Raw genomic sequence first — 15,251 nt, 5'->3', positions numbered from 1 at the left:
CAGTCAGCACTTCCCTGACCCCAAACATAGGTATATGTGCAGAAGCCCAGACACGGAGGAGGCAGGACACCTGGCTTCCAGTCCTGCCTCTGCTGCTGACTCCAGGGCAAGAGAGCAGAGTGGTTGAAGCGTGGACTTCAAAGCCAGGCTGGCCAGGGTGGGAGTCCCAGCTCTACCACTTACTGAGCATGCTCTCTGGCCAGGTGTTTAATCTCCTAGAGCCTCAGTTTCCTGATCCGTAAAATGGGATAGCAATCCCCACTTCATTGGACTATCACGAGGTTTAAATGAAATCTGCAGAAGGATTAGCTTCGGAACCAGTAAAAATGCTCAAAACGCAGTGGTCAAAACAAAAAGGAAGGTGGAACAGATGTATGAGGTCCCTTCAGCCCTTGATTTCCTCAATTCTGAGGAATCTGCTGGCCTGGCCCCAGACCTCCCTCTCTTTCCCCTGGCTTGGGGGAAAGAGTTGCTGCTGGTAGCCTCACCTTTAGAGGCATCTACATGCGTGATTTCCTTTTATTTTCAAAACAACCCATTTTATAGATGAGACTGACCAAGAGGCGAAGGATTTGCCCCTGATAATAAATACAACCACTCACTGTTATTGAGCACTTGCTGTGTGCCAGGCCCTGCGGATCACATTTAATCTGCACACAATCACCTGAGTTATTTGCCCGTTATAAGAAGCTGTCCTGCTTGTTTTTGTTCCTTTCTTTAAAAAAAAAAAAAAATTCTCAATTGTAGCAAAATACACATAACGTAAAATTTACCATCTCAGCCATTTTTTAGTTCAGTGGTGCTACATACATTCACACTGCTGTGCAACCCATCTCCAGAACTCTTCATCTTCTAAAAGCTGAAAATCCATAGTCATTAAGCAATGACTTCAGTCCTCCCTGCCCCAGCCACCGGCGGCCACCACTCTGCCTTCTGTCTATGACTCTGCAGGCAGGAGCTGCGCTGATTCTAAACAGCCTGACTCTCATTTTGCTGTCGAGCCATCTGTGCTCAGTGCCGATGGGAGCCAGGGCCACAGGAGTCCAGAGGAGGTCACACTTTTTAGGGGTGGAGTGGTCAGGGAAGGCTGCCTGGAGAGAAGGAGGAAGAGGCAATACGATCCAGCCCCTTGGCCGGCACTCCTTGCTGGGGAGCGGGGGCCGTGGGGAGGTGACTCAGGGATGCTCAGTCCCTGTGGCCTGCCCTTTGGTTTATGACAGCCACCTCAGCGGCACCAACCTTTGCCCCCAGGTGATCTCGTCAGATGTGTGGAGGCGCCAAGCCATTTCAGAGGGCCGGTGGCTTGCTGAGGGGCTGAAGCGGTCCTGCCCTGCAGCCTCCAGAGCCATGGGAATGGGGCCGCGGAGCCAGTCCTTGCGAGGCCCCCGAGCCACCTATGGAAAGCTCCAGGAGCCCTGCGGGAGGGCCCTGGGGGGCCGACTCTGCCGGGTGCTGAGCCTCAGACAAGGGCGTGAGAAGTCCAAGTCCCGGGGCCTGGATGGAGGCACAGAAGGGCTGGATGCCCCCGCTCAGGAGTGGCTGCCCGGGGGCCTGGGGGACACAGAGCAGCTGATCCAAGCCCAGCGAGGAGGCAGCCCGGCGTGGCTGAGGCAGTACCGACAGGTATGGAGAGGGTGGAAGGACGGACGGGGCCGCAGGGGGCAGGTAGGGACTGCAAGGAGAGGGACCGGGGGAGGCCAAGGTTCAGAGGCACATCCATGCAGGGCCGTGTACCAAGGTGGCAACAGAGCTGTCTGGAGATGAGGCTGGAGAGAGTGCTGCAGGCGTTTGGGATTTATCCCACAGGCACTGGGGAGTCACTGAAGGTTTTAGAGCAGGCAGCTGAGGCCATATGCCGTTTTAAGATGATTAATCTGACAGTGTGTTGGATGGGTGAATGGAGCAGGAGGCAAGGGATCAGCCAGTACAACCTCCAACAGTTCCATACCGTGACCCTCTTCCCCGGGGATGGAAACGGAGATCCAGACCCCTCTGTGGGGAGCTTCGGGCTCCTGGCCCCTGCCTCCTTCCTCTAAGAGAAAGGGTCGCTAGTGAGCCACGCTCCTCTCCCTGGGGTCTACCCCCACCTCGTGGCTGTGGGTGGAACGACACCCGAAGCCCACCACTCGCCGTGGCACAGGCCCTGACCTCCCCTGTCTGCCTTCCAGCAGGTAAGGAGAAGGTGGGACAGCTTTGTCGCCAGCTTTCCCAGCGTGACCCTCAGTCAGCCGGCCTCTCCGAAGCCCCCACTGGGCACCACCAGCTAAAGATGCTGGAAGTGACGGTGGTCCCCCTGCCACACCTGGACAAGACTGCCGTTGTCTGCTGACCTACCTACCTCGCGGCTCTTCTGGAGTGGATTGGGCGGCCTCCTCTATGTGGACTTCCTGCTTTCCTTACGTGGCACAACCAGGCCTCTGCCACCAGTCCCCATGGGGCTGCCCCTCCCACCCTGAGCCTGGCCCTCAGCGAAGACCCAAGGCTGAAAAGGAGGGGGCCTGGCTCCCTGTCCTCTAGGCTTGGGGGCCCCTTGGACTATGGTATGAGTGAGTCACAGAAGCCTGCCCAGAAGTGGGGGTGTCGATGCCCCTGCCCCACACAGGACCCGACAGGACCCGTCGTCAACTTCCAGGATGGAGCTTGGTGAAGCCAGACCCACGGCTGAGAGGCTTGCGGACATTGCCTGGTCCCTGGGCTGTGACCCATCTGCCCTTCGCTACCAACGTCTGCTAATGTTGGGCCCTGGCACAGGTCCCCTCACCGATGGGGAGCCCCTCAGGGCAAGGACCACGTCTGGGCAGCATGGGCACTCTGGGGCTGAAAGGCCCAGGCCTTGGAACCTCACAGTATCCCTGTGAAGGGAGCAGGGGGAGCCTTTCCTCCCCGTGCGCAGAGGGAGAAACTGAGGCAGAGGAGATTTGCTGTGCTTGGCATCTCTGGCCCCACCCCCAGCCCACCCCGTGCCCATTAGGGCTGAATGCAGTAATAAAGACGAGAGCAGAAGGAAGTGATTTGTCTTGTGACTAATTCGCTGTCTTAGAGCCTCTCCCAACTCTGTGAGGCAGGCTGAGCCCAGAGCGGCCCAGAATGGCAGGGCAGAGGCACGGGGGCGGGCCCTTGCAGGGTCCCCAGGAGGCTGGGCCTTTCTTGCCACTTCTCCTGATCTTTCTCCCCAGAGGCACTGCACCCACCTGCTGGCCTTGAGGCCGGCTTCAGAGGACCCAGCTCTCTCAGCGCCCTGCCTGAGTGCTCACCACCTGGCCCCACCCCCAGGCAGGGCTCAATGTTGGGACAAGGAAACAAAACGCCCGTCCCTTCTCACCTGCCAGCTCTCTCCCCTGCGGCCATGCCCGGCCTCTCTGTCCTCAGAGATGCTCCAGCCCTACTCCCAGCAGTTCTCCTACTTGTCACACTCTGCAATTGGGCTGTCTAGTTATGTGCTTTTTCCTTCCACCAGACTGAAAGTTCCACAGGGACTTGGCCTATTCACTCCTGGGACCTAGTGCCTAGCTCTGGGTCTGACACGTGGTAGGTGCTCAGTAAATTATCACTGAGTGAGCCAGGGACTGCCCCAAGGTCACCCAGCAAGGTGGTGGCTGAGCTGGGCCTGCAGCTCGTGGGTTTGGGGGATCCCCGCTCAGGCAGTGTTCCTATCTCAGCCTTGTCAGGAAGCCCGCTGACGGGGAGCACATCTCTGGGGCCCTTGGCAGAGGCCTCTGCCAAAACACACGCACGGTGGTGGGTTGTTTCCAAAGATGGCCGTACCCACCTCTCCCATCGCAGATACCTCTTACATTGTCTTTGTCATACCTCCCAGCAAGAGTGGCATCTATTTTCCCTCTCCTTGAATTGAGACGGTCCTTGAGACTCGCTTTGACCAACAGAATACAGTGGAAATAGTTTTCTGGAACTTCTGGGCCTAGGCTTTAAGACACCTCGCAGCTTCCGTTTCTGCCCTATTCTGCTCCTACCTCTGAAGCCAGTTGCCATGTGAGGACATCGTGGCTATCCTGCTAGAGAGGCCACATGGAGATCAGAGGCCACGTGGAGAAGAACCAAGGCCCCCCAGCCAATAGCCAGTGCCACCTGCCAGTCGGGTGAGTGAAGCCCCAGCCCGGCTTCCAGCCGATTGCAGCCTGAGCCACCAAGCTGACACCATGTGGAGCAAAGAACCACCCAATCGAGCCCAGCCAACCCACAGAATTGAAAGGTAGGAAACCCTGTTGCTTTATACCACCGGGTTTAGGGGTGTATTCAATTCCTAGGGATGCTGTGACAAATTGCCACACGCTGGGTGGCTTAAAACAAGACATTCATTTTTTCACAGTTCCGGAGTCCACAAGTCCAGAATCGAGTTGTTAGCAGTGCGGCACTATTTCTGAAGGCTCTAGGGCCAAAGGCTTCCTGCCTCTTCCTGGCTTCTGGTGCTTGCTGGCAATCCTTGGTGTCCCTCAGCCTTCGGATGCATCATCCAACCTCTGCCTCCATCACCACACGGCCTTTTCCCTGTGTGTCTGTATCCAAACTTCCCATTTCTTACAAGGACACCAGCTGTAATTGGATTCTGGGCTCACCCTGATCCAGGAGGATCTCATCTTAACTCGATTATATCTGCAAAGACCCTATTTCCAAATAAGGTCACATTCACAGGTTCCAGGTGGCCGTGAATTTTGGGAAGCCAAATTCAACCCAGTACAGGGGCTAGTTTAATACGTGCAATAACTGGCCAAAACATACAGCTCCCTCTGTATGGAGGAGAGAGCTCACAGTTGGCGACAATTTCTTTGGGGACACTGTCATTAGTGGCCCGAGGACAATACCAAGAGAGGAACAAGGTGTTTGCTAAGCCTTCCTGGAAGGCATGAAGCCATGTGGTGCTGCAGTCTGGCTGTGTCAGCTGTGCACAACTTCTACGACAGGCACTGAGGTCCCTTAGAAAACTAGTCCCCAGGCTAGAGGATGCCAGGACGGTGGCCAAGGAGTTCCTAAATACGGCGACCACACTGTGCATCAATAACAGTCCCTGAAGAACCTTGACACTTAAACAGGAAGAGAGGAGAAAGGAAATAGCGTTTCTGGAGCACTCACAGGGCTGCACCCTCTGCTAGGCGCTCTGCCCGGCCGTCCTGGGGACAGTGTGGTTCACTGGTTGAGCACACTGGCACTAGAGCCAATTACCTGGCCTTGACGCGATCACGTGGTGGTTTTGGATCGTGAGCAAGTCACCTACCTTCTCTGCGTTGGCTTCCTCATTTGCAAAGTGCAGCTGAGAATGGTGCTCCGCTTCCTGGGCCATTGTTAGAATCCCGTGAACGTAAGGTGCTTCGAACCACCTGGAAGTTAAGAACTGGCATCATCCTCCTGATAAGCACACAGGGTGGGCGTCATCATTCTACACCTGAGGAGATGGAGATTCAAAAACCGAAGTGACTGCTCGGAGCCCCCCAGCTCTGGGTCTGACACACGGTAGGTGCCCAGTAAATAAAAGCAAACACGAGGCACCGTCCGGGCCCAGTCTCGTGGCAAAGCCTGAGCTCCCAAAGGCTTCACTCAGCGGTGTCGGTCCCAGAGCGTGGGCTCCCAGGGACAGGCTTTTCCTTAGCTGGGCTGTGGTGCGGCCCTTTGTCCACGGCCCCAGGTGGTTGAGCCACTTCGTGGCCCATGGGTAGGCAGTTCGAAGGGGGGGCTTTTCTCAGAAGCTCTTGCAGTGGCCGTGAGTAATGTCACCACTGGGCGGGGAGTAGGAGGGCTGCAGGGCTGTGCGGGGCTCAAGCCTGTGAGCAGGGAACAGGGCTTTGAACGGGCCTGGGCTCCTTTTCTGAAATGATCCCCCTTCCCCGCTCCCCGCCCGCCCCATCTCCCACACGCCCCCTTCAGGCCTTGCCCACCCTGGCTTCACTGGCACGTGAGAACGTCACTGTCACAGGCCACTGGGAAAGACGCTGGACCTCAGGCTGGGCTCTGTGACTGCCGGCCACACGCTCAGGCCTTGGGGCCTCTGTTTCCTCCTCTGTGAAAGGGAGAGGGGAACCTGGCCTTGCCAGCTGTCAGGGCGGCTGAGGTGCCAGGAGGAGGCACGGGCTCCACACTGAGCCGGGCAGAGCTGCAGCGGGCTGGGCTCCAGCCTGGCGTGCGGAGTAGGGACAAGGCAGGTTCCTGGTGGGTCGGCTCCAGCTGCCACACGCAGACCTCGTGGGGGCACGCCCCACCTCACAGACCTTCCCGACGTCAGACACACGGGGGCTGTGGCATCCATGGAGGCCTCCCCCAGAGAGATGGCCCTGCCAGGACGAAAGCCATGAGCTCTGAGTTTGCCGGCCCTCAGGCCAGTGGACGCCTGTGAATTCAGGCGTCCGGGCTAGGCCTCAGGGTCAGGCTTCTTTGCTCAATTTCAGCTGCCCACAGCAGGCAGAGCCACCCAGTCCTCTCCTGTGCCATGAGGTCTCCTGTGCCAATGGGCTCTTGAATATCCCTCACGGGGCCTTACAGCCAGGAGACCCCTCAGTCCTCCGCCACTGAGCTCCATTCTCTCCCGCTGAACGTCCTGCTTCACCGAGCACAGCCTCTCCTTGCATGTTTCCAAGACTGGGGAGCTCACTCCTTGTCAAGCTCTGACCTGCCGGTGTGACCTCTGCCCTCAACTTGCTCATGTTCCGGCTGGGAGGCAGACAGGCAGACAGATGGCTGGCTGCTCTGCTGCGAAGCAGGATGGAGTCAGTGCTCGCTGGGCAGCAGGGTGGAGGGTAACTGAGGCCCTGATTCCTGCGCCAGTGTAACGCTCTGGGCGTGGCTGGGCGTCTTCCCCAGCTTCCTGCGAGGGCGAGGGCTACAAGCAGGTGGAAAAAACATCTTGCAGGGGAAACGGGGCCACTGCTGGGGGAAGCAGTGAGGTCAGCGTGGAACGCTGCCTCCCCAAGCGCCTCTCAGAGGGAGGCCTGTGGATTCCGGCTGGAAGGGCCTTCGGAGTCCAACGGATCCAGCTGGTTTACTTTATAGATGAGGAAACTGAGGCTGCCACAGCAGGCCAGAGACAAAGCTGGGGTTCCTCCCTAGCACCCTTGCCTCCCAGCCCAGAACTCCTGCTGGCAGTGGGTGTCCAAAACCCCTTTTCCTGGGAGGCACCAGGGAGGGGGGAGGGTCTAGGCCACGGTGGCAAACCTAAGGTCCAAGCCCCACCCCTGCAACTTGCTGAGTGACCTTGGGCAAATCACTACCCTCCTCTGGTCCTAATTTCCTCCTCTGTAAAATGGAGATCGTGACTTCTGTGTCTCCCTTGGGCTGAAGGGCAGATAAGATACCAAGCGTGCAAATACTGTGCAAACTGTGGCGTGCTGTGTCCCGAGAGGCAATGCCATCATCACCCCCTCCGCGTCACCCCCTTCATCAAGCTAGAGAGCAAAGCATGTAAAAGCTCTGTGGCCAAACTGCCTGAATTCAAATCTTGGCTGTATCACTTGCTAGCTGGGTGACATCAGACAAGTTACTTAACCTCTCTGTTCCTTGATTTCCTAGTTTGTTCAATAAAAACAATAATGGGCCAGGTGTGGTGGCGCACATGTGTAATCCCAGCACTTTAGGAGGCTGAGGCAGGAAGATTGCATGAGGCCAGGAGTTGGAGACCAGCCTGAGCAACATAGCCAGATCTAAAAAAAATTTTAAAAATAAGCTGGGTGTGGTAGCATGCACCTGTAGTGCCAGCTACTCAGGAGGCTGAAATGGAAGGATCACTTGAGCGCAGGAGTTTGAGGTTCCAGTGAGCTATGATTACGCCACTGCACACCAGCCCAGGCAACAGAGACTCTGTCTCGAAAATAAATAAATAAATATGCATACCTCCCCACAGGTTGCTGTATTACCTGAGTTAATGGAGTTAATGCATGTACAACACTTAGAACAGTTAGCACCCTTGGTTCTTAGGAGCCAGTTCCAGGACATTCTCCCTGTATGTGAACTTAGGCAGGTCCCCTCTCTAAGCCTCAGCAGCCTCCTCCAGGAAATGGGGGCGTTAATAATAGCACCTGGCTCGAGGCATCTTGGAAGATGAGCTGGGCCAAGGCACACACTGTGCTGAGCCCAGGGCCAGCCCACGGAAGCGCCAGCCCAAAGAGAGGCGCGGAAGCCTGGCATTCAGAGCCCAGCATGTCCTTAGCTCACCTTGGCCGGGCCTGGCCTTGGCAGGCCCGTGGGTGGCAGGGAGGGGCCGTCAGGATCTGGGAAAGGGGGCCCAGCCGCAGACCAGATGGCCATCCTGGGGCCTCCCAGGAGTGGTCTGTCCTTTAGCACCGCATGGGCACGGGTGTAGGAGGGAGGCGCTCTCTCCTTACCTTCCCACCCCACCACTGTGACTGCTGCCAGTGAGCCCTCCCTGCCCCGGCCCAGCCAGGCCACGTCTCCCTTCTCTGAGCTCCAGGCACAAGCAGTCAATTAATTCAACCAACACTTGGCGCAGCTCACTCAGAGCCCTGCTAGGGTGAAGACTTCAGAAAGGATGAGACACTCTCCTGCTCAAAATCTACCGGGTGACAGCCCTGTAGATCAATCAGCACTCCACTAGCTTGCTTGGGGTGCAGATGTTGGGAGGTGGGCATCACAAACGGCTTTAGCCAGGCGTGGTGGCGCACACCTGTCGTCCCAGCACTCGCAAAGGCTGGGGCGGGTGCATCACTTGAGCTCAGGAGGAGGGACAGGCTTAACCAGGCCACACACAGTGAGATGACCCAGGCTGAGTGCCCTGTACCCAACACCCCATCTGGCCTGCCAGGCCCCGCTGCCCACCCTGTGCCTTGGCATAGCCTTAGCTTCTGCCTGCTTCCCCCTACCCGGGTTCCACCTCCCCAGCGAGCAGCTCCATGTGGGAGCACTCAGGCCTCCCCTTCCCGGTGAAGGCGGCAGCCCTGACAGCGGGGATGGATGGGTCAGGGAGGACAGGTGCTGCGGAAGCTGGGTGCAGGCCTGGCCCCTGCTTCTGCCTGTAGCAAGCAGGGGATTGCCTGGTGTTGGAGACCTCCCTAGTCTGTCTCTACTTCCATTCTCACTCCCAGCCTGGAGCCAAATACCCCATCTCTCCACCTTTGTCTGCACAGTTGCTGCCCCTGGGTCACGACGCCAGACCATTGCTGGTTAGTGTGATTCTGTTAGATGTCCACAGACCAGAGACAGTCGGAAGGATGGAATCCAAAGCTGTCCCCAATGTCCACCACTCCACGTTCCCCCAGAAGAACGGGCCCAGGGACCAGGGGAAACCTTCCACGAAGAGGTTAAGTGAACCGGAGCCTGTCCAGTGGGCTCCCTGCAGCCAGTGGAGTCCCCGAGAGAAGACACTGTCCCTGGCCAGACTTCTTAGTCCCTCTACAAGGGTGTCCCCGTTCCTGCTCCCAACCGGAATCCTGTCTCTTTGGGACATTGTGTGGAGAGTTCGGCTGACCTGTGCAGCAGGCTCCATTACTCACTTGCTCACACTAGTCGTATGAAGTCCCTAGAGGGATTTTCTGGCTTTCGCCTTTTTTATTTGGAAAATGGAAGGATTGGATGGTTTTCCAGGTACAGACCAATTAAAAGGAAACTCCAGTGAAACTAGCTTGAGGGAAAAGAATTAATTGACTCACATAACTGAAAAGCCCAGACGTGGGATTAGCGTCAGGCACAGCTTGATCAGGGGCTCAAAGTCATCCCTAGGATCTGTGTTCTCTCCCTCTCCCTCTCTCTCAGATCTCAGTCTCTCCTCATGATGTCCCGTGGAGCTGCAGCTCCAGCTCTTACATCCTGAGGTCCACAGGGAGAGCACTTATCTCTGTCCCAGAAGCCTTTGCAGAAGTCTCTTTGGTTCTGAAGGGGGCACATGCTCATAGCCGACCCAATCTCTGTGGCAGACGTAATTCAAGGCTCTAATTGTTGACTTTGCTGGAATCACATGGGGGCAGGGTGGATTCTCCAGCTAAAAGGGAAACAGAGTAAATCACTCAAGGTCACACGGCACCCCCATCCCCACCCCTTCCCCGATTCCAGACTTCTCCACCCCACTTCCTACACCTCATCCTCTGAATGTCTAACAGAGAGCTCAGGCTCAACATGCCCCAAACTGTCCTCTTGGTCTTCTGGCCCGAGCTGCTCCCATCCCAATTAATGGCAGCTCCAACCTTCCCACAGCCAGGGCCAGAAACCTCGGTGGTCGGTGACGGCTCTCCCATGCTCCACGTCCCACATCTACCAGCTAATGTCGTCAGCCTCATCTGCAACATGCAGCCACACTCTGAGCTCCCGCCCTCACCCTCAGCACCATGGCCTGGGGCTAAGCCACCCTCATCTCTCTGGGGGACCATTTCTGCAGTCTCCTAACTGGTGACCTACTGCCAGCTTGGCCAGCTACTTCCCACACAGTGTCCCAGGCAGGGCATTCCCTTGCTCAAAACTCAGAAACACTTCTCTGCTCATGCAGAGTGAATTCCACGGCCTCCTCAGGAGGCCTCTCCCTCGGCTCCAGTGACACTGGCCCCTTGTCCTTCCTTAAACACATCAGCACCCTATTCCGTTCCCTCTCCCTGAAACATTGTCCCTGAAATGCCTTCCTCACTTCCCTGCAGTCTCTGCTCATTAATCGCCTCGTTACAGAGGCCTTCCCTGCCCCCTCTATGAGAAACCCCCATCCCACTCTGCCTCTCCGCCTCCTACCCTGTTTATCCTGCTGACATTTATTGCTCATTGTTCCCCACCAGAATATCAGCCCCATGAGGCAGGAACTCGAGATGTTTTGTGTCCTGCTGTATTCCCAATACCTGGCACATAGTAGGTGCTCATTAAATAGTTGTCGAATGACTTGCATAAATGAATGACTCATTGAATGAGGCTTCAGCCTCCAAAAGAGTTTAGGAAACTTCATGGAAGGAGGATCCCTTGGGTCAAGTAAGGGAACTTGAGAATGTTGGGTTCCCTCTGCAATCTTTTGAATTTACTGGCATATGTCTGCCCTGACCCTGACTCTTAAACGAGCATAACTGATTCATTCAACAAACGTGTATCAACTTCTGCTCTAGGCAGGACCCTGGGAGCCCTGAGTAATCAAGCCCCAGTCCTGCAGTCATGAAAACAAAACAAAATAAAACATGTGCAAGAAAGGAAATGAACACTTAGAACACTAAGTAGCTCAGCTGTGAATGATATTTACATAGTCAAAGTAACGTGATCGTTGAATATTTATTTAACTGAAATCATGATGCGGCTCTGTCAGGAGGCCTGGAAAGGAGATATGTGCATGTATATGGGCGGGGGACAGGAGAGCTAAGTCCCCATCTTCCATGATAGAAAGCTGACAGGTGATGTCCAAATCTGAAAAATCAAAGAATTGTAATGCAAGCATATCATCTAGAAATATGAAGGTAAATCTGAGAGGAAACACCCGCCCGAGAGGCTACCCTGGAGGTGGAGTGGGAAAAGGCAAACGGCCACTGGTTTTCGTTGTAAGTCTTCAAATATTTGATTTTAAAAATTAAGTACACAGATTACTTTGATAAAAATAACAAAAGAAAAAAATACATTTAACACGGACTTATAAATCACTTATGAGGTGGCCAGGCGCGGTGGCTCACGCCTGTAATCCCAGCACTCTTGGGAGGCTGAGGTGGGAGGATCACTTGAGCTCAGGAGTTCGAGACCAGCCTGAGCAAGAGCGAGACCCCGTCTCTACCAAAAAATAGAAATTAATCGGACAACTAAAAATATATAGAAAAAATTAGCTGGGCATGGTGGCATGTGCCTGTAGTCCCAGCTACTCGGGAGGCTGAGGCAGTAGGATCGCTTGAGCCCAGGAGTTTGAGGTTGCTGTGAGCTAGGCTGATGCCACAGCACTCTAGCCCAGGTGACAGAGCAAGACTCTGTCTCAAAAAAAAAAAAAAAAAATTACTTATGAGGCGATGACCTTGTGGCTGCAAGGATTAGATGTTTTGGAAATAAGTCTTTTAAAAGTCATTTTGAAAAGCAACACAGGATAATGCGCGAAATTGGAATACGATCAAGAGATTAGATAATGGAATGATATCACTGTTAGATTTCCTGAATTTAATGGTTACGGGTGAGAGGTCTTAGGAGACGCATGCTGAATCAAGTATTTAGGGGTGAGGGGGCATGATATTGCAACCTATTCTCAAATGATTTAGGAAAATATGTATGTGTATATATACATTAATATATATGTAAAAGAATGTGAATAATAAAGCAAATGTGGCAAGACTTGAATCAAAGTGAACGGCATATGAGAGTTCACTGTACTATCCTTGCAACCTTCTGTAGGTTTAGATTTTTTTCAAAATAAGAAATTTTAAACATAAAGCAAAAGGAGAGGCAGCCAGACAGTATGTGCCTCCTGATGGGAGAAACAGTATCAACTATGAAATGTTCTTGCCCAAAAGAGTCAAGGCTGCATTTTATCAACCTTCTAGATCCAACTCCCAATTTACAAGGACCCCTGGGGACAGAGAAGCATATTAAACCACACCATGCGGCTGCAGTCAGCGAGATGCAGATGTGGGGATCCCTGCAGGACAAACAGTCCAGCATTTTTTCAACAAATAAATTGCAAAGAGAAAAAGAGAGATGGAGGGGAAACTCTAGATTAAAAGAAATCTGGCATATGAACCAATCATAAGGCATTAACTTTATTTGATACTAATTCAAACACATTGCAAAAAAAAAAAAAAAGAAAGAAAAAGAAAATATTTATGAAACCTTTAGAACATTGAACATAGACTAGATATTTGATATTATAGAATTAGTCCTTTTTTAGGGGCAAAAATGACTTAATTGTTATACTGAAAAAAGAATCCTCATTTAAATTATTTTTATCTTTTATGGATGAGATGACACAATGTCTGGGACATGCTTCAGAGGGGCGGAAGTGGATGAGAATGTAGCTGAAGTGAGTCAGCCCTGGAACGGCGATGGGTACTGGGTGGGGTGGGGCGTCTAATTTTGTATATGTTCAAGATTCTTTTTTTTTTTTTTTTCTTTTTGAGACAGGGTCTCACTCTGTCATCTGGACTAGAGTGCAGTGGTGTCCTCACTGCAACCTCAGACTCCTGGGCTCAAGCGGTCCTCCTTGCCTCAGCCTCCAGAATAGCTGAGACTACAGGTGTGCGCTACCACACCTGGCTAAATTTTATTTTTTTGTAGAGACTATGTCTCAATATGCTGCTCAGGCTGGTCTTGAACTCCTGGCCTCGAGCGATCCTCCCACCTTAGCCTCCCAAAGTCCTGGGATTACAGGTGTGAGACATTACACTCGGCCTGTTCAAAATTCTTTATAGTGGAGAGTTTTTGAAAAGCGATGTCTTTGTAAGTGGTGCCCACATGGAGATGGCTAACACATCCAACCAGAGAGCTCTGTACCCCAACTCACTGCCCTGGATGTGAGGCTGGGGTGCAGGGTGTTGGCGACAACCCTATTAGACAAGTCACAAAGGGGCTCCATCTGAGAACAAAGACATTGTTGTCCAAGATGTTTGTGAAGACTTTGCTCATAACTGTTTTATAAAATGTATCCAGGACAGGCGGGATGGCTGATGCCTGTAATCCCCACATTTTGGGGGGCTGAGGCAGGAGGATTGCTTGAGGCCAGAAGTTCAAGACCAGCCTGGGCAGCATAAGACTTCCGTAAGAGCCTGTCTCTACAAAAAATGTTTTTAAAAAATTAGGCCGGGCGCGGTGGCTCACGCCTGTAATCCTAGCACTCTGGGAGGCCGAGGCGGGCGGATTGTTTGAGTTCAGGAGTTCGAAACCAGCCTGAGCAAGAGCGAGACCCCCTCTCTACTAAAAATAGAAAGAAATTAATCGTACAACTAAAAATATATAGAAAAAATTAGCCGGGCCTGGTGTTGCCCACCTATAGTCTCAGCTACTCAGGAGGCTGAGGCAGGAGGATCGCTTGAGGCCAGGAGTTTAAGGCTGCAGTGAGCTATGATCACACCACTGTAGTCCAGCCTGGGTGACAGAGTGAGACTCTATCTCTAAAAAAATAAGTAAATAAAAATAAAGTATCCAAACTGGGATTATGGATGTTACTACCACTACTGTGCTATTGGTTGTTGTTAATGATTATGTCCCATGGGCAGGTGTCACCTCCACCGTACAGGGCAGGTCGCATAGTGCCCAAATGAGAAGTCAGGATCTAGGACCATCACCGTGAGGAGCAGAAGCCAGACGGGATGTTTGCAGTTCCAGCCATTCCCGGCTGTGGTGGGAGGGAACACTTATCTCTATATATTTGGAAACCTGGGGGCGGTGTTTATTTGCTGGGAAGTCTGGGTCCCTTCCCCTGGGGGTGCTAGAAGCCACAGCAGCCAAAGAACACATGTTGGACTGGGGCAGGGAGGGCAGCTTGAAGCGAGGGCTGGGGCCAGGCCAGGGATGGTGAGTAAGAAATAACCACAGTGGTGTCACGAGGAGCCTGGCCGTGGGAGGTCCCTGAGGAGAGCCACCAACTTGCTGGGTGAACATGGACAAGCGTCTCTGGACTTTGGTTCTACGTCCGAGCAGTTACATCCAGGGTTGAAAAACCGGAGTATGAATCCTGACTTTGCCACTGGCTAGCTCTAGCGTCATCCTGGAAGATCCTGCGTTGTTGTCTGTGAACCGGAGACAATTGCGGGACTGAGCTTCTGGGTTGTCCTGAGGGGTCGGTGAGGGGACAGAAGCTGTTAGCACGGGGCGAGGTGTGCCCGGAGCACTCTGTGCCTCGGAGCTGCTGCTGCTGCCCTGCTGCTGTCCCTTAGCTGACAGATGTTCAGCTCCAAAGAGGCCAAATACATGAAACTTCTGGGCACGAGGCGCCATAAACACAGCACAAAGACAAGAGCCAGGGAGAATAAAAGAGCAGCATTACAGTGGAGAAGCCTGACAAATACACCTTCTGTTGCAGCCCGATTGCAGAACGGGGGATGGACACAGAAAGAAACACACAGACACACACAAGACGTACAAGACTGCAGCGGTCGATTCCACCAGTCGTTTTATTTATATACTTTTTCTATGTCCGGCAGCTACTTCCTGGTACGTGACTACCTCGGGCACCTTGAGGAAAACACATTTTCCTTCCTTCCAGACGATTGCTCAATGGAAGCAGATGTTTGCGTCTTAACTTCTTTGTCTCATTACCGTATGCAGGACAACGAGATGCCTTGGCTTGTTTGCAAGACCCCAGGCGCTTGGTTATCTGTCATAAAGCTATCTGTCATGACGAATAGTTCTGTTCGGTCAATAGGCCG

General features: G+C 53.5%; 1 protein-coding gene across 2 annotated transcripts; it reads left to right on the top strand.

Moving 5' to 3' along the window:
* The first annotated feature begins 1,272 nt into the window (after positions 1-1,272).
* On the top strand, positions 1,273-2,984 carry LOC105827286 (chromosome unknown open reading frame, human C11orf86). Of its 2 annotated transcripts, none has more exons than XM_012665354.1 (2): positions 1,273-1,623; positions 2,172-2,984. In XM_012665354.1, the coding sequence occupies exons 1-2, from the start codon at positions 1,348-1,350 to the stop codon at positions 2,265-2,267; spliced, it is 372 nt and encodes a 123-aa protein (XP_012520808.1). In that variant the 5' UTR covers positions 1,273-1,347; the 3' UTR covers positions 2,268-2,984. The 2 variants fall into 2 exon arrangements, with proteins under 2 accessions (XP_012520808.1, XP_012520807.1); XM_012665353.1 differs by having other exon boundaries at positions 2,169-2,984.
* Positions 2,985-15,251: the final 12,267 nt, after the last annotated feature.

This window comes from Propithecus coquereli, unplaced genomic scaffold (genome assembly GCF_000956105.1).
Source record: "Propithecus coquereli isolate 6110/MARCELLA unplaced genomic scaffold, Pcoq_1.0 Scaffold120, whole genome shotgun sequence".
NCBI lineage: Eukaryota > Metazoa > Chordata > Mammalia > Primates > Indriidae > Propithecus > Propithecus coquereli.
Note: the sequence above shows the minus strand (reverse complement) of the source record. Positions and strands in the feature narration are given on the sequence as shown.

Excerpts from the sequence above, each read along its gene's own strand:
- LOC105827286 (XM_012665353.1), top strand. The coding sequence starts at position 1,348 with ATGGGAATGGGGCCGCGGAGCCAGTCCTTGCGAGGCCCCCGAGCCACC. Across the intron at positions 1,624-2,168 it reads GGCTGAGGCAGTACCGACAG|CAGGTAAGGAGAAGGTGGGA; the intron begins GTATGGAGAGGG and ends TCTGCCTTCCAG.